Raw genomic sequence first — 26149 nt, forward strand, 5'->3', positions numbered from 1 at the left:
TGGGAGGTCAGCTTTTTTATCTACTTTTTGCGATTTTCTACTCACATTCGGTCGTTTTATGGTTCTATAAGTTAAGTGAGGTTATTTTATGTTAGGTTAGGTTATTTTTCATCACACTTTACTCAAAAATCGATAACCCGTCACAACTATTAACTCATTTCCCCTGTAAATCATCCTGTTTTGGCATTCATCTCTATACTATTACCGCCACCTTTTTTATACCCCCCCCCCAAACACACAATATTAGGATGGAATACAATTTTCTATATCAGTGTATTCCATACTTTGTATAATCTTGGTGACATCTATTTATGGGATAACGGTTTATAAAAGGCTTTCTGGAAAATCTTTCCATCTATAAATAAGAATGCTTCTAGGGTCAAAAATAATTCTTTACACATTTTATACTCATATCTTTCTAAGATTTTCTAATTTTTCAAAATGTCTATCCATTAAATGTAATTTAAATTATTCGAAAAGTTTGTCATAAAAAATACTTTTAGAAAATTTAAATTTTGAAAAAAGTTATTGTTTCATTATTGATTCCATTTGTTTCATTTTAATATTTTTGTCCTTGCTAATTACTAACTTTTGACAGGTTCACTGTTTTTGATAGGATTTCTTTATCTGTGCTCTTTTAACGATGAAATGTTGAAGCATAATACGGCATATTTTTGCTAGATTTGGCAGTTTTTGTAAAATAATAATAATAATAATAATAATAATAATAATAATAATAATAATAATAATAATAATAATAAATATAAATAAAATCAGAATCATTGTCCCTTCATTTAATTTTATTTTCGAAACGTGCCTTTGATGAAAAACTTTTACGCAAAATGCCGTTTCCCTAGCTCCAACCAACGGTGTAAAATGAGTTTTCCCATCAGCCATCTTACATTCAAAATACGCTGGGGCCTTGATTGCTTCGAGCTTTGTTCCCAGACTCTTTCCCGTCTGAAGCCACAGGCCCAAGTGTCTTTGGACTAAATGTCTCTGGACGAAATATCCCTCAAATCAAATGTCCTTTGAACCAATTGTCTTTTGAACGAAATGCCCTTCGGAGTAAATGTTTATACACGAAAAGCCCATTAGACGAAACGTATTTTGGAGGAAATGTCACTGGACCAATTGTCTTTTGGACGAAATGTCATTTGGACCAATTGTCTTTTGGACGAAATGTACTTTGGACCAACTGTCTTTTGGACGACATATCCTTTGGACCAAATTTCTTTGGACTAAATATCCTTTAGACGAAATGATCCCCAACCCAGTAAACTGCTGGTTATTGCAACTAATACATTTTTTTATTTTGTTTCAACAGAAAACAAAGTGAGGGGCTGTAATAGTATACCAAAATTAAAACAATATGACTGTAAATATTTAAATTTTGTAAATTCATGTGAACAGTTCCAGGATGGTTCGAGTACAAAATATCAACTGACTGAATTGAATTAATTAAGTGAAGTTTGTTTGCCAAATCTAATCTGGTTATTGAGACAAGCCCAACATTTATTTTATCCTATTAAGACATACATGTAGAACTTCCAGACAAAGAAATGTGAAATGTATGCGGACTGCATTGCGCAGTTTCATATAAAAAGGATTATGTACATTTAGTCAACCATGCTTCAAGTCTACACTTCAGTTCTAGACTTGCCATTTGTTTATAAGTTACGTAAGTCGAGAAGGGGCAACCTTCGAGGTTGACTTCGACTATCACAAGGAACACAATGTAAGTGCTTTTTTATATTAACCTTTTCTGACAGTTTCAGATTCCTTCCTTCATATCAAATTTCCTATTCTTTTCAATTCATTTTTGTCTTCATCTCTCTAAATATTTTGTGGGCGATCAGTCTAAGATTTAGACAGACAGAACCTACAATCAAGGGTTCGATTCTCAGTTGACGCTCCAGTATCTAGTATTCTTCACAGAATAACTATACATATAAGTCAAGTCATAAGTAACTTCTGATGCAGCTACATAGAATCTATTGTTCGTATTTACCCACAATGAGCCACTGGAACAAATGAACTTTTGCTTTTATTAAATAGATAAGTGTTCAGTTAGTCTTCTGGCAACTCTTTTGTGTGTTGCATGTTACATTAAACCATTCCTCCTAACCCCTAAAATGGAGAGGTAAAAATGAATATTCGTATGTGATGCTTTGGGAATTTACCCAAGCCAAAAGTGCTAAGGCAATAGCTGAAGAAATATACAGTGCATAAGGTGAAGGACCAATAACCGATCGGGCAACTAGAAATTGGTTTGCCAAAATTCCGCTGTGTAGATACGACCTTAAAAGACGAACTGGGCGGCGGAACGCCCTTCCGACCCTGAACGACAGCCTTTTAAAGGCAATATTCGAGGAAAATCCACGTCAGCCAATAAGAGATATAGCAGAAAGGTTGAATGCATCACAATCAATTGTTTGCCGCCGGGTGGAGAAATTACGAAAATTGAGTAAGTTAGGAATATGGGTATCTCACACTTTCACTGAAGAAATAAAGAAGATCGCATGTCAATTACGATTACGACAAGCTGCCAGGAAGATGGGGAAAAGTCATACATAATAAATTAATATAATTTTGTTATTTAATGAAAGCGACATAAATATTTGGTAAGAAAACGCAAGTTATTTAAGACTCAACCGAATATTTTATAGTAACATACACTAATAACAATGATATATATATATATATATATATATATATATATATACACTGCCGGTCATAAGTTTTCGGACAGGCGCTTCAACTTACATTTTTATGAGCTAATCAATATATATTCGATAGGGAAAGGCACCAATTCGAAATATTTTGTTTGTGTAAGTCTCTATAATGTCTCAGGAGGATAATAGACGATTTTAGTTTTTGTAACATGTTTACATGTAGTAAAAAAGAAAGATTATTGAATTATTGTAAAGTCGGCGATTATTTTAATTAAAAATAACGTGATCAGGATCATGAAATAACTTTGCCTAATCGAAGTACGGATAAACGTTAGCAGTTACTTCCTTTTTATAGTCACCCGGAAATATAATTCCTTAGTATACAAGCCTTATCAGACATAAATAATGTCAGGAGTTTACACTATTAGTAAACAATATTATAAGATACAGTACAGTGACGTTTTGAACAGTGTTTGAGTGGATGTTGGTGCCTCTACTGAGGGTTTGTTTCCGTTAGTAGGTGTGGGATGGGGATTCTGCGCCACCTCATCATTTCCAATAACAATCTAGCACACCATCAATAATAATAGCGCACTCCTAATAACAATAGCGCATCCCCCTACCTCCAAATAACTTCTAAACTACCCCTAATAATTTCTACCGCACTCCCTATTTCCCAAATAACTTCTATCACCATATCAAATAACTTCTATCTTACTCATAATAACTTCTAATGCATTCTATTACTAAATCTAGTTACAAAAAATCACTAAATCTGGTTAAAAAAAAGTTACTAAATCTAGTTACAAAATCACTAAATTTAGTTACAAAATCACTAAATCTAGTTACAAAATCTAGTTATAACCGGTTTTGACTTCAAAAATCACTAAATCTAGTTATAAAATCTGGTTATAACCGGTTTTGACTTCAAAAAATCACTAAATTTGGTTACAAAAAATCATTAAATCTAGTTACAAAAACAAAAAATCACTAAATCTAACAACATTTAACAAGAATGAACAATTGCATTTTAAACTCTGATACATACTCTTTTAAACGCCGTTTGAATTATCAAAATCGGATAAAAAATAACGAATTTAGCATTTTGCCGCCTGTATTTATACAACCCAACACAGCACAGAAGGTTTGTCCACACACACATTTACAATTGAGTTTGCTTGAGAGAAGGAATAGCATATATGTACATGAGATTTACGATCATTCTCCTTCTTTCTTTCTTAGCATGGGAACGTGACTTGCTTACATCATCATACACTCATCCACACTCACATTCTCTTCAGTCAACCGGAGCAGCAACAACATTTTTTTTCTTTTTAGTAGTCAAGCAGTATATGGAAGTCTAGTAATAACAACACCAAAACTGTCACGACACGTTAGATAGTCACGTTATGCAGTTACAATTTTCTCTCTCTTCGCAGTCGAAAAATTTTTAAACTTTTTAAAACTTCTTAGTTGTAACGTGATGATTTTTACTTTCACGTGACAAACAGGGTTGGAAACTAATTCTTTTTATCATGTTTTTCCAGAATTGTTAAAATTATGAATTAAGCTCTGAAACTATTACAAATGAACTAGTACCAAATAAGGTAAATATGATAAATTTTTGGAAACGATAACCAACCCTGTTTTAATGGCGTACTCGAGGGATGTTATTTTTTTAAGTCGTTATAACTTTGTTGTTTATTAGCCGATTTTCAAAATTCAAACGACAAATGAATACTAATAACATAACCAATTTTCTAAAATGCATAAATGGTTGCATAACCCAAAGGATACTTTTCCCTTTTTCAATATCTCCACAAAATTTCAACAAATCGAAAAAATAAAAATACTATCATAATTAGAATAAAATTTAAAGACTTTTTTAAAGAATAACATTTTCCCGAAAACTCAAAAATAAACCCGTAAAAAATACCCGAAATTTTGAACTTGCTATAACATCGTCAAATATTAACCGATTTTCAAAATTCAAACGGTAAATGGTTTCTATTTTTTATATTTTTTTTCTAACGCGTTACTGGTTGCCTATGTCTAAGGATAAAATTACAAAAACAACTTTTATGACATAAAAATATAAATTTTATCTAAAACTAAACTAAACATAAAAGTTAATTAAATTTTATCTAAAACTAAACTATACATAAAAGTTAATTAAATTTACCTAAAACTAAACTATACATAAAAGTTAATTAAATATGACCTAAAATTAAACTAAACTATACATAAAAGTTAATTAAATTTTATCTAAAACTAAACTATACATAAAAGTTAATTAAATATGACCTAAAACTAAACTAAACTAAACTATACATAAAAGTTAATTAAATTTACCTAAAACTAAACTATACATAAAAGTTAATTAAATTTTACCTAAAACTAAACTATACATAAAAGTTAATTAAATATGACCTAAAACTAAACTATACATAAAAGTTAATTAAATATGACCTAAAACTAAACTAAACTAAACTATACATAAAAGTTAATTAAATTTACCTAAAACTAAACTATACATAAAAGTTAATTAAATATGACCTAAAATTAAACTAAACTATACATAAAAGTTAATTAAATTTTACCTAAAACTAAACTACATAAAAGTTAATTAAATATGACCTAAAACTAAACTACACATAAATACATTTTAACTATATCTTATAATGCCCCCAAGCTAATGTACTTACACCACCCTCTAATATATATCTTTTATCATCATTCGAATCTAAAGCTAATTTATTTACAGCTATGGTATACACATCATGCTTACAACTTCGAATTAGATTTATATTTTTATATGTTTTCACATCATTGAATAGGGTTTGCTTATAATCATCAAATTGTAACTCTTTTGCTACTACACATTTTGTTATTCCTTTTGCTTTTTTCTCCTCTTTATTTTCAACTTTAAAGGCATACATTTTCGACCTTAACCCAATAAATTCTGTCATTATTTTACCATTGTTTTCATCCTTCATCTTTCCTAATACTTTTTTGTTTACTAATGGTATTCCATATTGATTATCCTTTCCATAATCACTTGTATCAAATAAATCAATCATTTCATTTAAGTCTTTGTAGAAGTCATCTGTCCCAATTTCATATATAAAACTATCGGTATCCGTATAACATAAGTTTATATCAATATCATATTTAGGTTTCATAATGTTGTAATGGAAGTCATACATTAATAGTTTTGATAAATCTAACACACTCATACCAACATATATAGGTTTGTTGAAGGTCAATTTTTCTTTTTTCATATGTATCGCACACAAATCTTCAGTAAATATTGTTCTATAATCAAAGTTCGGTTTCGCTATTAACTTTTCCACCCTCATTGGATCACATTCTAAAGTAATTGATGGCCTCTTTCTAATGTTTTCCATTGTTTTACCAAATACACTATTATTCATTAACTTGTAAAAATCTTTCTCGAAATTATTCTTAGCTTGTGTTCTCATATTTGTATTTAGATCAATATATTCCTTTAACCAGTTTGATTGCTTGAACTCTAATACTCGGTGAATTTTCTTTAATATCATTCCAAGTGACATATATAATTTTAAATTTCTATAGTGAATAACATATCTTTCTTTATTGTAAAGCGTTGTTAATAATTTTGATTGTTTCGATCCTGGTGGGCACATATTTTCTGGAGCTAATGGTAGATCTGTATGTTTATCATGTAAGTATTCTGGATATTCTAAATCAACTTCTAATATGTAACCAGTTTCTGAATTATCTGGAATATTCATTATGTTTATGTAAGGTTGAACCCATTTAAAGTCTTTGTAAGGCATGTATTGACTCATTGCCCATCCATATAAATTATTTGCATCTAGATAAGCTAAATACTTTGAAGGTTCGTGTTTGTTATAACTTTTCATATACTTATTATTTGCTTTTACATACCTCTTACTACATTGTGAAATTCCACCTCTTATACCTTTTTCAATCATTAATATTTTGTCATAGTCAGTTAACATTTCTAGTTCGATTTTAGTCACCTTTAACATTGAATCCCACGATAAACCAGGAGCAGTGAAATACCAAACAGGATCTAAACCATATGCCTTTAAACACACATCTCTAAAATTTTCAAATATATCGGCTAATATTAATACATCTGTCCTGTTATAAAGTTCTGTATATTCACCTAGATTTTTAATATTGAATGACTTCCAAACATTTTTCGCATGCTCATAATCTTCATCACTGATGTGGGTGTTAGTAAGTTTATTAAAGAACATTTCTTTTGAAGGTAGTTTTGTTTCTTCTAATCTTTCAATTGAGTCAATATAATCATATGGGTACACACCTTTTTTAATTACTAAATCTAATAAATCATAAGTGAAATACTTTGACGTTTCTCTATATTGTTCTTTTGTAAGGTTATTTGCTAGTTCTGCTAAACCCCTTCACATAAACCTAAATGAATCTAGAAATCGTAAATTAATTCCATTCTTTTTATCAACCTTCACATATTTCGAGTATGTTATATATTTTTCTTCATTATTTGCAATTAGTTTTATTTCATTCTTATCATAAGCAAGTTCTTTAACAAATAGGTGAGTATCATAACCACTTAAATTGTGAATAAATACTGGAATGAAATTAGGATTTCGATAGCTTAAGTTACAATAACTGTGAGCTGCACCTCTAAACTTTCCAGTTAAATGATCATGATCTCTTACTTTTGCTTTATTTATATTTATATTTTTCAAACATTTACCTAATTCATGTTTCCATTCTTCTAATTTTTCAACCATGCTATCATTATTTTTAGCGAATTTTATTTTCTTATTTAACACATTTATTTGTTTTTCAATTGCGGGTGGTAAATCATTCAAGTTTTTCTCACATATATGACAACTATTGGAATTATTATATAACTCTTCCTCATCTTTAGTTAGGTTATTCATTTCAACTCTTTTGTTATATATTTTCTTTATTTCTATTGCTTCTTGTTTTAACTTCTCCACAAACACCTTTGCAGCATCTAAACCAATATAACTAACAGGCCTTTTATACACACCATTTGAGTATTTGATGTAATAACAGAAACTCATTGGTAAATGTTTGATACTTCACAGTTTTAGAACAATTATGGTCTACATCCATTTTACATAACAAGCATTCAAAATCGGCATATATCGCAAATGGTACCCTCAATGATCTATTATAATTTTGAAATTGTATTTGATTGTTATATGGTTTTGGAAGTTCTATTCTAACAGATTCATGCTCCTTACAATATAGTTCATGTTCTTGTAATTGTATCTCATTTCTAAAATGTCTTGTTAAACACCTATCACAAAAGTATAATTTTTCCTTATGCTTTGTTACTTGACTTCTTATTAATCTTGATAAATCCTTTATCCAACAAAAGTGATCATTATTTTCATCTTTTACATATAATAAATTGATGTGTTTATCCTGCTTATTTTTTGTGATTTGAAGTGGGTATGTATTATATTCATCATCATAGGTATACACGTTAATGGATATGTTACTTCTTTTTTCAAACTTTACTATATCTTTTAATTGTACAGGAAATTCAATACCCTTACAATATTTCTCTTGTAATTCATCCACAATTTCTGTATAGTTTGAAGGCCGTTGAGGATGTGATTGGTGATCTATAGGTTTTAAATAACATGCAATAGAATATAAGAAACATTTATTATCTTTATTTTGAACATTAATCACTGCTTTTTTATCTTTAATTGGTTTAGGAAGGTCAATATAGGAAGAAGCTCGTAATGGTACATATTTATTTAATCTGATTTCTAAATATTTAATTTGATGTAATGACCATCCTGAACCTCTTCCTTGAAATTCCTCCATCTCTCTACATAGTTTTTGTTTAGCATTGGTTATATATTCATCTAAGTCAGTTGATTGTAATATTCTTTCATTCATAGTTTTAAAATTGCGTTCTTGTACTTCTTTATCTTTAATATAATCACAAATGAATACAAGGTTGACTTTTAATGGGTGATGCTTTAATTCTTCCTTGATTTTATTAATAACTACTTTTCCACTTATATTTAAAAACTTCACCGGATCCTTATATCCTCCTATGTTTTCGATTGTGATAGTTTGTAATCGTTTCTGTATTGCTGTTTCCTTTGTTTGTACTTTAATTGGTATTCGTTGTGGTTTCGATTCTTCAAAAACATCATGTTTAAATGGAAATATGTTTCTAATTTGTGATCTGTTTTGTTCATCTTCATATTTTATAATACGGTCAATAAGTTCAGCCTTTCTTAATTTAGAATAACCTTTTATTCCTTTCCTTTTACAATGGTTTTTTAATTCATCAACTTTCATTGTGTATATAACTTTCAATTCATCTGGTTCATTTTGGTATTGTTCGATTTTTTTGATTAATTCACTCTTATTTAAATAACTATAACCGCGGATTTTCTTGACTTTACATATTTGTTTTAGTTTTGTAATTGACATCTCCTTCATCTCCTCACCAGTAAAATTAACATTATTCATACTCATTTTATATGGAAAAACACTGTATCATAATTTTATATTCACTAAATTTTTTAATTCATTTTCATAATATTTTTATACCAACATTAGCAACTCATTTTTCTAATACAGCTGTTAATGTCGACATAAAAAAAATGATACAGTGTTTTTCCATATAATAACACACCTTATATGAAAAAACACTGTATCGTTTTTTATATTCACCAGATTTTTTAATTCATTTTCATAATATTTTTCATGTTTAAACAAATTAAATTACATTACAACATTTATAATATTATATTATTTTTATTTATTTAATTATTATGCAAATTATTTATTTAATTATTAATGCAAATTATTTATTTAATTATTATGCAAATTATTAAACCCTAACCATTTAATAAACCCTAATTATTTAATTATTATGTAAATTATTAAACCATAACCATTTAATAAACCCTAATTATTTAATTATTATGTAAATTATTAAACCATAACCATTTAATAAACACTTTATTACCTTTTATGAAATAACCATAAAAGATAAAATTTATAATATATTACTTTTATTTATTTAATTATTATGCAAATTATTAAACCCTAACCATTTAATAAACACTAACCATTTAATAAACAATTTATACCTTTTATGAAATAACATTTATAATATTATATTACTTTTATTTAATTAACTATTATACAAATTATTAAACCCTAACCATTTAATAAACAATTTATACCTTTTATGAAATAATCATAAAAGATAACATTTATAATATATTACTTTTATTTATTTAATTATTATGTAAATTATTAAACCCTAACCATTTAATAAACACTAACCATTTAATAAACAATTTATACCTTTTATGAAATAATCATAAAAGATAACATTTATAATATTATATTACTTTTATTTATTTAATTATTATGTAAATTATTAAACTCTAACCATTTAATAAACCCTAATTATTTAACAAACACTTTATTACCTTGTATGAAAATATTCATAAAAGTTAAACACATTAAATTTACACTACAACATTTTCTTTATCTATCCAACTATTATGTAAATTATCAAACCCTAACCATTTAACAAACACTTTATTACCTTTCTTTCTCAATATTTTTTCAACCAAATACTCATCCTTATATTTAGTTTTCAATAATTCTGGTTCATAAAATCTTCCTCTAACTTCTTCATTGTTTAAATCTTTAATTTTATATGTTGGTGGATTAGATGGTATAACCTCGTTAATAACAAACACTTCTGCTGACCAATTTGGTGTATAACCTTTGTCAAACAATCCTTTAATTTTACTTATACGAACATGATCACCTAATTTGTATTTAGGTTTAACACGTTTATATTCTTTCTTATACACTTTATTCAATATCACATGCTCATTTTTCTTATTCACTTCTACAGGTTTCATGCCAATTGTTCTATGTACTTTGTTATTATATTCATCAACCAAACCTTGCAATATTTTTAACCACTTATAATTACCTTGAACAGTGAATTTCTTCCACATATTTTGTTTAAGTGTTTTGTTAAATCTTTCAACAACAGAAGCTTTTTTACCACTATATGTTGAGTAATGATTGATATTGTTTTTTCCCATCAAATCTTCAAATTCTTTATTATAAAACTCTTTACCTTGATCAGTTTGTAAATTATTAGGTTTTCTTACTTTTAACACTGATTCAAATGCTTCTGTAACATTCTTACCACTCTTATCTTTAACAGGAACAGCAAATGCATATTTTGAAAACACATCTATAATCGTTAGCAAATACTTATAACCTTTATTTAATTTTGAAACACCTTTTAACACACCACTATCCATTTCCACAAGATCTGCTTGCCATAAATCATCTATACCTTTAACAATAACACTTAACCTAGGATAATTTTTTCTAGATGGTTTATGAATTTCTTCTATAATGTCTTCTCTAATACCTTCACCTTCATATAGTCAATCGGGGTTTTTAATGAATTGGGATTTATTAGTACCACATACAACACATATACCTTTCTTAACATATCTTCCATTCTTTGTTTGTTCTATTCTAATGTTATCTATTTTTGTATCTGTTGATTTCTTACACTTAACACAATACATCATACTATTTATTATATGGAAAATTATTAACCTCAATCTATAATTGAAACACTATATAAACTAACAACATCATTCTAAAGATCAACCTGATTCAAACTATAATTCAACTAACAATAAAATTCTAAAGATTAGCCTAATTCAAACTATAATTTAAGCATATGTTTGTTTGATGCTGTTGTCGATATTTGATGATTAATACTATAATTAACGGGTGTTGATATTTGATGATTAATACTATAATTAACAGGTGTCGGTATTTGATGATTAATACTATAATTAATGCTGTTGTTGATTAATACTATAATTGATCATGAACTTCAATCTATAATTCAATCTATAATCAATCTATATAATAACTTCTACAATTCAAACACTGCTCATCTATATAATTTAATCAATATAACATTCTATAACTTAATCTATAATTCGAACAATAATTCAATCTATATAACAATTTATAATTCATCTGTATAATTCAATTTAGAATGTTGTTATATATATTGAATTAGAATGTTGTTATATAGATTGAATATAGCAAATGGTTTTATGAAAGCTCTCTTTCTATATACACAATAACTTGCAATGGTTGCCCTTCTTCCATAGCTGAATTCTTATTTGCTTGAAACATAATTATATCACCCTTTTTAATGTTTACAGGTAAATTTTCAATCAAAGTATCACCTAAATATATCTCTAGAAAGTATTTATCCAAACTTAATTCCATGTGCATTATTTTCCCATTATATAGAAATTTGTAACCATTAGAGAGATTAAATATTCTAAAGATTGGTTCCTTAACATTTTTAACTCTCAATCGACATATTAGGGGTATAGTTCCTTTCTGCATAATCAATTTAGTAGTATCCATCCTAATCTTTTGAAAATCATCTTTCTTTATATATGTGTCTTGTAATGTTTTTAATACATCTTCAAATTTGTTTCTATCACCTTCCAATTGGCTATTAACATTAGTATTTATTAAATCTAGCTGTTGTAAAGTTACTATATCATGTTGGTCAATTGCATCACTTACATTAACAAGTCTTTTGTTTTTGAAATCAACCCATGTTATAATTGATGTAAAAACTTCACTTACATGATTGAGGTTTGTAGTCCTCCTTTTAGTATTACCAAAGATGTCCATATTTATTATATAACAATTCAAATTATTTAACAGCAAGTAAAACAGTTATACGAGCTCCACCAAAATCAATCAAATCACTATTTTCATCTTTAATTGAAACTTTGAAATTATTAAATTTATTGTGATGTATTGGGAAAAATATCTTTTCATTAGGTTCATATATAATTGGTTCTCTAAACTCTGCATTTGTTCTAAATGTTGCAATTAAGTCTGTTTCGTTGTGTGTTGTGTCATTGTGTTTTAAAATCATACCTTCTGCTAAATCACAGTGAATATTTATAGTATCAAAATGATGAAACCTTGGTGGTTTATCTCCAATATGTTCTATGTTATTAGCCAAGTTTTTATCACTAAAACCTAATACAGTATTAATGGTATCTAAGGTTATATCACAAACCTCACTAAATATTTTAACTCTATTTCTTTTCCTGTCTTCTGTAATTTCAAAAGTATCTTTGAATTCATCAGTGTAGAATGGAAGGTTTGATTTAATATATTCTTCTAATTCTTTTAAACTATATTGACCAGGTTGAACTATGGCTTGTCTTGTAACTTCAGGTTCTTCAGTGCAAAACGTTAATTTATTATTTTTTTCTGTAATGTTTGGAGTTAAGTATGTTGTGTAAAATCCTGCATCAGCTACTTCTAAATCGTTTTCAAATGGGTAATGCAATGACATGTTTAATACAGATGAATAACCATTTAAATTAAATACTTTCATTTATTATATAATAAATAATTAAAATGGATAATTGGGATATTAAAGTAAGGTTAACAGAAGAAACGGCGAAGAGTAAGAGGAATGGAGAGTTGTTACCTGATGATATAAGATGTTTAATAGTTGGGCCTAGTGGATGTGGTAAAACAACGTTAATGATTGATAATTTTTTGTTAGCACCTAAATGGTTAAAATATGCAAATGTTTATATATATTCTAAAAGTTTAAATCAACCTAAATACCAACACTTAATACAACTTTTTCGAGATATTGAACGTAATATTAAAGACACAATAGCAATAATAAAAGGAAACAATGAAAAGATTATTCCATTAGATGAATGTGAGGACTATTCTGTGGTAGTATTTGATGATTTCATATTAGAAGAACAAAATCACGTTAGAGAATATTTTACTCGAGGTCGTCATAAGGGTTTGAACTGTTTCTATCTTGGACAAACATATTCTAAAGTGCCAAAACAATTAATTAGAGACAACTTAAACTTTATTTGTATATTTAGACAGGATAATGTAAATTTAAAACATATATATGATGAATTTGTTGCATCTGATATGTCGTTTGAAAAATTACAATTATTATGTAGCAAGTGTTGAAATGAAGAATATGGTTTCTTAACAATAGATATGACTAGGAAGGTGAATAATGGTAAATATAGAAATAAAATTAAAGAATTTATAAAAGTGTGAACTAAACGTATATGAATGTAGGTGAACGTATATGTTATATTATGTTATGTTATGTTATGTTATGTTATGTTTTTATTTTTTTCTTTATATAATAAATGGATGTTAATAAAGCTAAGAAGTATATTAAGTTAAAAAAAGAACTTATTAAAAGATTTAAGGAAATTAAACAAAGTAATCGAAGTAAGTATGAAAAATTTAAAGAACAAGATCAGCCTGTTATTGATGCAATTAAAGATTTAGGGCAAGATATATCAAAAGTAGAAGAAGAAAATAAAAATCTAATTCAAGAGTTAGTTCCAGTTGTACATAAAAGTGCTAGAGTGGATTCAAGCTTATTAGAAACACCGCCTATGTATGATAGTTCTATAAATGAAAGTGATACGCCTATAGCAGAAGAAATAAAACACATGAAAAAACAAATTAAATATAAAGTAGAAGGAATAGAATCTTTAGCAACAACTCATTTGGGTAAAATTGCCTCAAGATATTATGCAACTAGAGATGATAAAAGTTTTGGAATACAACCATATGATGAAGATGGGAAAATTATACATATGATAGGAAATGCGGAAGTTAAAATTCATGGTGATGATTTAGTTATTAATAATCGACATTATACAGGAACAGAAGGTTTATGGGAATTATTGACAAAACATAATCCAACAAATTATAATGATGATGATCTAGAAAAATATAAACAAATAGTAATTGATTCTAGTGTTGCATTTCATAATAATGATCCAAGTACAAGAAAACAAAAATCTAGTAAAGGTAAAAAATATAAAGAAATTATCAAACCTATTTGGGATGAATATATAAAACCAACAACACCTTCAAAAAAGACACCAAAATCTGGAGAAGGAATAAAGGTATATAACGAATTATCAAAAGAATACATATGGATGGATGATGTGAGAAAACTGATTGATCGTTTGATTGTTATTGATGGTGAAGAAAAATCTGGAAATGATAACTTTTATAATGAAAAAGTAGGTATTATGGATATGATTAATTCTAAACTTGCACAATTTATACCTAATGATCCAAAAGGTATAGGTTATTTGATAAAGATATTGAATACGCTGCCACCAAAATTTTGGAATAGTGAAAAGTATGGAAAAGGATTAGTAAATGATTTGATTAATAAACTTCCATTTGAGTTGCATATTCCAGGATTTAGATATTGCGGGCCTGGGACTAAGTTAGAAGAAAGATTAGAAAGAGGTGATGAAGGTATTAACAAATTAGATGAGGCTTGTAAAGAACATGATATATACTATAGGGATAATAAAGATACAGAATCAAGACATATTGCAGATAAGGAATTAGAAAATAAAGCTTGGAAAAGAGTTTTTGCTAAAGATGCTAATTTAATAACTGAAAAACTACCTCCTCTTGGAACTGCTTTAATGATGAATACAAAGGTAAGATTTGGTTTAGGTTTATAAGTAATGAAAGTAAGATTAGGTTTATAAGTATTTTTTAGATTTAGGTTTATAAGTATTTTTTAGATTTAGGTTTATAAGTATTTTTTAGATTTAGGTTTATATGTACTTTTTATGGAAATTTTTCATAAAAAGCTTTTAATTATATAATAAATATGCAGTTAAAAGGTTTTACATTTACGATTCCTAATCAGGAACTTAAACAATTAAATATAGATCACATTTTAACTAACAAACAACTCAAACAAAAGGAGGCAAAACTAAGTAAAGGACAATGTATGTCTCTATCTCTTTCTATACCACAACTTAAGAAAATAAACAAAGAAATGAAGGCAAATGATAATAAAGTTCATTATGGCGGTTTTATATTTACTATTCCAACGATTTTAGCTTTAATAGGTGCTCTAGGTTCTGTTGCTGGAGGTGCGGCTGCTATTGCTAAGACTGTAGATGATGCAAAAAAGAATAAAATGGAATTAGAAGAACAAAAGCGACATAACTTAGCAATGGAAGAAAAACAAGGTGGTAAGCTTTCAAAAAACGTAAACTCCAAAACAGTAAAGAAAAAGAAGAAATTAAACCTTTAAGTAATTTAGATCTAATACAACTTGTTAAAAAACTTAAGATAAGAAACTTTAGAGGTGTATTTATGAGTGATGAATTGCCTAAACAACCAAGGAAGAATGAGTGTGGTATTGTTAATTTTGATACGTCTAAAAATATAGGAACGCATTGGATTTGTTATTGGAAAAAAGGAAATAGAAAGTATGTGTTTGATTCATTTGGAGGTAATCCGCCAAAAACACTCGTAAAATATCTTGGTCATAATATAGAGTACAATAGCAGCCGTATACAACAATTTAACGAGGTAATTTGTGGACATTTATGCATTACAGTGTTAAAAATGTTTACAGATGGGTATAGTTTTTCAGAAATTATTAGTCAGGTGAGTAGGAATAAGGATATTTGGAGAAGTTAAATTTAAGTTTTATGGGTTTAATTTATGGGCTTAATTCATAAAACGATTATAAATATTTTTTATAATAAATATGGATAAGATAGAATCATATGAATTACAATCCTTTAAACCTAATCAAAAAACAATCGAGAATTTAAATAAGCCAAACAGGTCTATTGAATTCGATATTGACGTGGGTGATGGCTTTATACATCCTTATTATGCTGATATTTATGTAACTTTTGAAATTAGAGGTAGAGATGGTGATGGAGAATATACTACTGGTCAAAATATTAGACTTATTAATAATTTCTTCCCACATTTGTTTTCTCAAGTTCAAATTAGTAAGCATGGACAGATATTGGATATTATTGATTATCCTGGTTTAACTTCAACAGCTGTAAATACATGTACGATTTCAAAACCAGAGGCAAATCACTATGATGAATGTGGATGGGAAGGAATTACGTGGGCAAGAACAGATGAAGAAATAGTGTTTTTGCTAAGACTTTTGCCAGGATTTTGTTCAGATTTTAAAGATATTATGTGGAAAGGAGGATTGAAATATACATTTAAAAGAAGTGGTTCTGATGATAATGCATTTGCTATTTGGAAAACAAAAAAGCAGGATGGAACATTTGAGAATGATCAACCACATCCAGGTAAAATTAAGATTACAAATATGGAGTTAAGAATGCCTATTGTTAATTACGAACCTAACTATGCCACCTTGTTAAGATCTAATATGTTAAAAGAAGGTAAGATTCCTATTTCATTCAATACGTATCAATGTTTGCAGAAATCAGTTAGTGGGAAATATTTAGAATTCGATTTAACCACACAATTTAACTCAAGTGAATTTGATATGCCTAATTTCGTGATTGCCTTTTTCCAAACTGATAGAAATGATAATCAAGAAAGAGATTCAAGCTATTTTGATCATTGTAAAGTTCAGAATATCCATTTTCGTAATTCTAGAAATGAATCTTTCCCATTAGAATCTTTAAACTTAGATTTTGCAAAACATAAGTATTTGAAAATTTATGAAATGTATACGGTATATAAGCGAGCTACAATTGGAAATACTGAGATGTTTTATTATCCTAAGGAATTTTTAGAAAATAGGCCGATGTTTGTAATTAACACAAGCAAGCATAAATCAGTAACTGTAAGTGATAGAACTAATTTGAAACTGACTGTTAATTTTGAAAGCGATGTACCAGATAAAACAATTTGCTATGTTGTTATGATTGGTAAGAAAAATTTAGAGTATGATGTTGAGAAAGAAAAAATAATTGAGAAGATATAAATCAATTATATGTGTATTAGATTTGTTTAGTTTGTAAGTGTTTTTATGAAAATATCATAAAAACTTATTTAATAAAATGACTATTCCAGATAACATTCCACGTGAGAATTTAATTGTGTTAATTGAAGATACTATATTAAATCTTGAGAAGTTATTAATGAAAAACAAAAGGAAATTTAAGCGAATAAAATGTGTTTATATTACTCTTATTACGTTATCAATTCTATTATCAGCTTCTACAGGGTTTATCAATGTATTTATTCCTGTTACAGTGTATTCACTTATTACAACTGCATTTGCTTCGGCTTCTGCTGTTATCACTGGTCTATCAACACGGTTTAATATAGCTTCAAAGAAAGAATATTATAAAAATATGGTGAATCGAATTCGACTGTTTAAAGATGAGCTTAATGTAATTAAGCTCATGAATGGTGAATTAACAGATGAAAATGTAAGAGATATTGTTAACAGAATCAATGACATACTTAATGAAATTCGAGGCTATTAGAAACTGATTTTTAAAAAATTCTATATAATAAATACGATGGCGAGTCATATTGAACTTTTAAATAAACTTGGAAGTCTTGAACAAAAACAGGTTATTGGATTAAGAGAATTAGAATTAAATACAGAATATAAGATTGTGAAAATGGAAAAGATTAAAACTAAGTTTGGAAAGAGTGTTTTAGTTGAATGTGAAGAGTTTAAGGTATTTCTTCCACCTAGATTTACAAAACACTTAACAGATAAAATGATTGATGAGATCGTTAAAGATGGAATAAAAATCAAATACACTGGTTTAAAAGATAATTATCCAACTGTTGAGTTCTGTATGTAAATTTCAAATAATGATCGGTTTTGTAAATCCAAAAAATGATCAAAAATATGTTGTCAGAAGTAAAAAATGGAGTGAATAGAATGGATCCTCAAAAGAAATTTATACTTACTAATAACTTCAATGTAATTGTGAAAAATGTGCAAACCGAAGTTCAAGTTGTTTTTGATATTAACGGCTGTCTATTCAGCTTGAATTATGATCAGTGGACAGAGTTTAAGAAGTCATTGTTTCCTATTGAGAATGAAGTTAGCAGAAGATTCCATTATCAGTATCCGAACTTGTAACTATTAATATACTAATTTGTAAGTATTATGTAATTATGTAGAATTTAGTTAACTTTTATGGTAAAATCATAAAAGTGTTTTGTAATTTTATTTTACTAAATTTAGTGATTTTTATAACTAGATTTAGTGATTTTTTTTGAACTAGATTTAGTGATTTTTTGTAACTAGATTTAGTAATAGAATGCATTAGAAGTTATTATGAGTAAGATAGAAGTTATTTGATATGGTGATAGAAGTTATTTGGGAAATAGGGAGTGCGGTAGAAATTATTAGGGGTAGTTTAGAAGTTATTTGGAGGTAGGGGGATGCGCTATTGTTATTAGGAGTGCGCTATTATTATTGATGGTGTGCTAGATTGTTATTGGAAATGATGAGGTGGCGCAGAATCCCCATCCCACACCTACTTCCGTTATTGTTATAAATCATGCACAGAGGTAAGATATTAAGTGAAAAGGTACACGTTGGTAGGATTACGCATTGTAATGCTGGCTTTTCTGTTCGTCAAATACCTTTCACACTGAAGTAGACTCCATCAGTGTTGGTTAAGTTACTTGTAAAAATGTAACGCGTTACAAGTTACTTTCTCTTAAAATGTAACGCGTTACTTGCCCCGAAAAAGTAACTGTTACTTTACTTCGAAAGTAACGCGTTACTTTTATGTCCGAAACTTTGAATATGTGAAAAAATCTTATTACTTCAATTTTCCGTACTACTATTACTACCGCTATTTTATAATTTTATTATTATTATTATTATTATTATTATTATTATTATTATTATTGCACGTTCTGAATTGCTTTATGTAAATTTTTACTTGACAGCTATATGAATATTTTCATATCATGTAACATTGACTAAAATGCCATACTGCGTTACTCATAGGGATGGGCTACGGTGATCAGACGTACTGATTTTCGCAGTACAGTACTGTTTTTCAAAGAGCTGTCCTGCGTGTTGCGAAGACGCCTAGAAAATCGAGAAATATTATTCTTTTAAATGTTCTGCGAAATGTCCAGAGTTAATTTATTAGCAATATCTTAATGTTTCATTCTTTATTCACAACATTTTGAATCAAATGCACTCTTTTCCTGAATGATGAACCGCTGTGTTTTTTAACACTCCTCAAAAGACTAGGGATGGAGAACAATCAACAAACCTTTTTTTTTTTTTTTTTTTTTTTTTAAGCCCAACACGAAGTTTCACTGTATGTTCATAAAAATAAACCATTTTGTCATTCGTCAAAGCATTTGGAGTTGTGTTGAATTCCTGGAATACTTTTGTTAAGTGCTTCTTTTTTAAAAAATGTTGATTAACTTAAGGTTAACATTAAATGAAATAAGGATATGCGTATTGCCAACGCAGTAAACTACCATATACTATTATACTTGTGTCCTACTTTTCGTTTGTTAAAATCTGGTCGCTGTAGGATGGGCGAGTTTTCTTTGAAACTCGATTCGACTAGAAACAGACACCTTTGATTTCGAGTCGAGAACTCGGCTCGAAAGATTTCCTCCAACTCGACTCGAATTCGGGTCGAGTTTCAAGTGGATCGAGCCAAATCTGGTGTGTAGTTTCGAGTACTCTCTTCAAGTATCTTGCATAGACAATATAGGCTAACAATGATACTACTACTACTACTGCTACTACCACTACTACAATTATTATTATTATTATTATTATTAATTATAACAACACTGTATTTAAACATGAAAGGTAGGCGGTTTGTATTTGGATACTAAAAAGCTATTTGATTGCCAACCTCGGTAGTCGTGAAGTCTAGGAGTCAAGGACATTGTTCACGAGCTTCTGAATTTGGGTTGAGGGTCTAGATTGAGTATTCGGGCTCGAGCCAAACATTGTTAAAAGTTATAGGACACTGGCCAAATACCTTCAAAACTGCTCGGCCCAGGTTTAGAATTGTCAACGACTTGAGCAGCTCTTCTCACAGCTCATTCACTACCGACCCGAACCGAGAAGTGAGCCGAGTCAACAGCTCACCCTACCGAGTCGGCTAGATCCTTCGGCCCAGATGAGCCGAACCGAGCAAATGGCTCATCCCAACCAAGCCAGCTCGAGCCGATGGTTCACCCCAAGCAAGCCGGCTCGAGCCATCGGCTCAGTTGAGCCAAGCCGAGCTGAGCTTGTTATAAAATAATTTCTTGTGGTCTCGATATTGAGACGAGAATAGATGCGAGCAGTGTTCCCCCTCGTGAGCAACACTAAAAGTATTCCATATTACTGCTTAGCTTACATTTCTCATAGCTTTCGCTTTCCAGTGTAATCAGGCCATGATTTCAAAACGAGTTAAAACGAGCGAACCATTTATCAAACTCAACTCGACTCGAAACGACGCCGAAAAAAGTGAGTCGGCTCGGAATTAGACTCGACAATATTACCTTCGACTCAACTCAAAACTCGACTTGAATCTGAGTCGAGTTTTAGCTCGACTCTTGCCCATCAATATGCGTTAGAAAAAATCATTGCTTATTATTCTTTTGCTAAACTAATTATATAATAATAACAATGTTGTTATGTAATATTGAAAATACAGAATATTGAGAAACATTACACTACAACTAATAAAATGAGAACACATTAACTAAAGGTGAATCAAAACTTGCCAGTAATTCTAAAATCGATACATGCTTTTTAAAGCTAGTTGTTCCAAACTCTATAATCCACGGGACTCCAGGGTCCGCAAACTGATCTGAAAGAACTCCAATACTACAAACCATCAACAAACTATTTTCTAGTAATAAAGTAAGCCTGCTCATCAGAACACAGGTTATTCATATTAACCCCTTACTCTATATCATTAAATTATGGCACCCTAGTTGTTGACAAAATTTCCCGCCGGGGCACCACTTTACTTTTAAATTCTGTCCACCATCATCTTGAGCTTTTAAGAAGAAGTATTTTTCAAATGTTCGAACGGTAAAATATTTTCGTTCTCCATCTTTATAAAAACAACACCAATCAAAGTAAAATAGACTATCGGTACAATTGCACTCGTAGTTCACTCTCTGAATGGACTTGGAGCTGTCAAAATCCATGACAAAACCTTTCAGGTGCTTGCAATCAGTACATGTGATTTCCCTGAGGCTGTCCTCATCTTCCAAAAACAGCAAGTGGTCCTATGATCTTATCTGTTTCTTTGAGTGCCGGTGACTGACTGTCGGTCAGCGACATCGTTCATGCTCCATTGCTCTATTCCGAGAAATTCACTTACAGGAAAGAAACGTTTGTTTCCGAAAAATAATATACATATATTGTAGTTACTCATCCGAAATGTAACGCGAAAAAAGTAACGCAAACTAGGTACGTTACTTAAAAATTTGTAATGCGTTACCGTTACAGTTACTTTGGAAAAAATGTAACGCGTTACTAGGAAACGTTACTTAAAAAGTAACGCGTTACTTGCTTTACGTTACTTCCCAACACTGGACTCTATCTACTTTTTGTGATTCAATTAAGCATTTTCAGCGAAGACGAAAGAACGTGGACAAAAATCAAACTGGAAGGTCTCGTATTACGTTACGAAAAATCGTATTATTGTATTGTTTGGCAAAAGAAATTTGTAACTTACTGCAGTGTAACTCCGATCAGAATTTAATCGTAGTCACCCTATAAACATTCAGTTATTACTGTAAATCGACATTTAAGAGTAGCTGCACTCTGGGTAAAAGCTGCTGTGCAGAAACCATTGGTAGTTCAGTGGAAACAAATAACAGAGGCTCCAATGGATCCTGAAGAACAAAAAATGGGCAACAAAGCAGTAGAAACGAGTATTATGGACTGATCAGTCAAAATTTCAAGTTTTTGGACAACGACATCGAGTTTATGTTCGAAGATCTGTTACAGAAAAGATGCGTCCTAACTGCGTAACGCCAATTATTGAAAATGGAGAAGGTTCTGTAATACTTTCGAGGTGTTTCGGAAATTCTGGAGTTGGTTGGATTCACAGAATACAAGGAAATCTGGACAAAAATGATTATCATTCCATTTTAAGCAGCTATACTACTCTCCCAGAATTTGTTTTGCTTGGTCGCAGAATCACTTTTCTGCGAAATACTAATCCGAAGGACACGTGCAAACTTTGTTCTAATTATTTTAAGAAGAAACAAGCCAAAGGAGATATTAGTATCATGGAATGGCCTCCCCAGTCTCCAGATCTTAACCCCGTCGAACTTCTCTGGTAAGAGCTTGGCAGAAGTGTACGAAAAGACTGTCCAACATCTGCTGCTGATGTGTTTGATATTCTGCAGAACGCCTGGAATAACAGTTCAGATGAAAATCTTCAAAGCTTGGTATTACAAGCCTCACTTAATATTTCTGTTTTTTGATCTGTCCGGAAACTTTTGACCGGCAGTATATAATATATATATATAATCTTCAATCCTGCTTTACACCGGATAAAGCTGCAAACTATGGTTTAGCCCATCCCTTCATCATATCCTGGATCCGCCGCTATATTATATATATATATATATATATATATATATATATATATATATATATATATATATATACAAGTATCAGTCTACTACTACTTATTCAGAAGATGTTATATAGACACTTTCACAGACGAAATAACCAGCATCAAACGCACAAAGCGAATACATCCCCAGCCTTTTACCGACACATGGAAGATGCAACTGGTATTCGTGCTATTCCGTTCGGAGATAATCCTGTTAAGAGTTTAAATGCTAGTCTCGTGGATTGCCATGATCTTGGACTTGAGAAGCGGCGCTTTTCATTACGTGGAATTCGCCCATAAATGACACCTGGGAAATCTGCAAGCAGGAATGCGTAAATATATTCCTACTACAGCTTGAAGTCTGCTGCAGTGGAAACTGTGATATTGTGCAAATGTCCATCCCAGTAGCCATAACATCGAGCATGATCAATGGTGGTAAGGTGCAATGAAATGAAATGAAATCTTTGAGTTTTACGTCCCACGGTTATGCTGGTTAGGCTAAAAGAGACGGTGATGATGGTGTTATGAAGAAAATGGATGGTGTTATGAAGAAAATGGGAGGAAACGGGAGAACCCCGAGAAAACCCACGCACACGGTGTTTGTCCACTACAAAGTCCACTTGGCGGGGGCTGAGATAGAACCCGGGACCCCAAGCACCAGAGGTGAACGCTCTACCACTGAGCCACCGCGGCCCCAGTAAGGTGCAATATCCTAGGTAAGCGACAACTATAATGTATCAGCCTTTATATTTTTCATGTTCAAAGATCTCCGCTTGTTGATACAGCATGCCCTTGCCCTTGTATGTCTTTGAAATAGTGAACCGGACAACCATCTTATTAAAAAAAAAAAAAAAAAAAAGAAATAAAAATAACCCTTAGTGCCTTAATTTCAGCATGTTGAAGTAACTCTTTCCAGTAACGGTGAACTTTTGAAAAACAATAGTACCGAATTCAAAATATCTTTAGAAGTTGCGCAGAAGACAGTCATTATCGACTAGTGTCGTATATATTCTGTCGTCGTTGGACCCCCACATACACACATTATTCCGATTCCCCTTTCCAGATGGACAGTAAGCTGCGTCGTTGCTAAATAAAAAGCAATCTTTAAACTATCAATTTCACATCTCCTTTATTTCAATGCTAAAATAACAACCGATGTCTTGCAATTTCTGCTGAGAACGAGATGCAGTTCATATAGCAGCAAGTACTTACACTTCACTCACTTAAGAATAATCCGAAATACTCTTGATTGCTTGAGGTCAAGCTTTAAATTGCACGTGTAGTAGACTTCCGAAGCGGTGCTAATAAGTTTCTTCAACACGATGTAGCTTCTTAACTCGCTCCTTGATATCCCATCCAAGGAGATGTGCACAGATTTTGATTTTGTACTCTAGGTTTTGCAAACAACTTTCTGATACTGTTTGATAGATAGTAGTCTCCTGGGATTCTCTTGAAAATCGTTGTTGCGCAATAACAATACTTGGATTCTGACGTATTTTAAAACCCAGAATGAGTGCTTACGTTTCTGAACGTTATATTTTCAGTACTATCTCTTAGTGGAAAGATTATATTCGTCCAAGAATTACTTAATCCGTTGTGTAGTTTCCTTGTTGTGATTAAAAAATAAATAAATAAATCAAAGAGTTGTGAGCAACATAATGTGTATGCTATAGATCATATACTGCGAATTAAAAATTATCATACCATAACGAAGGCCGGTGTGTAATGGTCAGAAGTGTCACTCCAGCATCTTTCGCTGCTTGATAGATCTTGCTTTCAACATCTATGCTGACAGCACTCGTACATTCATCGAGAAGAGCAAACTTTGGTCTGTAAATAAGAAACACATTATTTATATATCCAATGTCGGAAAGGAACGTGTTCTCATTTCACACTTACACTGAATAAAGAATAAAGAAATAAGAGACTACGGAATCATACGTGTTTGGTTGTATAAAGCAAAACAAGATACGAGTATTTGAACTTGCTTCTATCGGGATGTTATAATGTATCACACAGAACTTACCAGTACTTTTAGACAGTAATTTAATTAATGATATTAATTAATATAACTATCTTAGCTTTTGTAAAGCAATTGTGCTGCATCGGTACTTGTCAATGTAAGACACACTAGCTTGTATCTTTAGATTGAATATATTTTAAAAATCGGTAAATATGTGAGGTTGGGACAAATGAATTGTTCACTTTGGCATCTGGTGGAAAACTCAATTCGGCAACACAACACGGATAGATTGTGATAATGTCACAAACTCTCTACATGTTCAGTAAACACATCGGGTACCTAGACAGTAAGCTATCATGCATTGTTGGACTGAGTCGTATGAATGTGCACCATGAGAAATATAAGATGACGAGTGATTTTTCTTTACATTCGAACGGAAACATTCTGCACAGCAAGCCGAAGGAAATATAAATATTGAACATAGTTGCTCGGGCAATCAGCCAGGTCAACTGACAATATTGTCGAGAACTGACAATATTGTTCTCTAAACGTTGGACGACGTAGAATTTACCTGGCTGATTGTCCGAGAACAACTATATTCATTATAACAGCAGGAAAGCTTCAGTTGTTATAAATATTGGATTTGGGTTAAAAAAGGCGATTAAACACACCTTCGCCGTTCGTCTGTCAAATTTCGTTTTGGTGCAAGATGAGCCCCTCAGTAACATTGTGGAAGGAATATAGCATACCTCTGTCGTTCGGTGGATTCGAGCTATCTGTAAAGTGAAACAACTGAACTCATGGGGGTGTCTGGGTTTGGAAGAATGAGTTCTCTGACAATGTATTATACATTCGCGAAGTTTCCCCTCGAGATTCGTGTAAAATTGCCTGGCAATGTCTGGTATGGTTGCAGACAGCGACCAATTTTATTAACCAGATGTTGTACTCTATTCTCTCTCTCTCTCTCTCTTTGGAAATGACGCAAGTAGTGCAGA

General features: G+C 30.4%; 1 protein-coding gene across 1 annotated transcript in view; it reads right to left on the reverse strand.

The window, feature by feature from the left end:
• Abcd1 (ATP binding cassette subfamily D) overlaps window positions 1-26149 on the reverse strand; it is a 632582-nt gene that overhangs the window by 241969 nt on the left and 364464 nt on the right. Inside the window, exon 8 of the mRNA XM_081759525.1 lies at window positions 24896-25021. Coding sequence (XP_081615651.1) covers window positions 24896-25021 — 126 coding nt within the window. The remainder of the gene's footprint in view (window positions 1-24895; window positions 25022-26149) is intronic.

This window comes from Thermobia domestica, chromosome 5 (genome assembly GCF_964235325.1).
Source record: "Thermobia domestica chromosome 5, izTheDome1.hap1.1, whole genome shotgun sequence".
Classification (NCBI taxonomy): Eukaryota; Metazoa; Arthropoda; class Insecta; order Zygentoma; family Lepismatidae; genus Thermobia; species Thermobia domestica.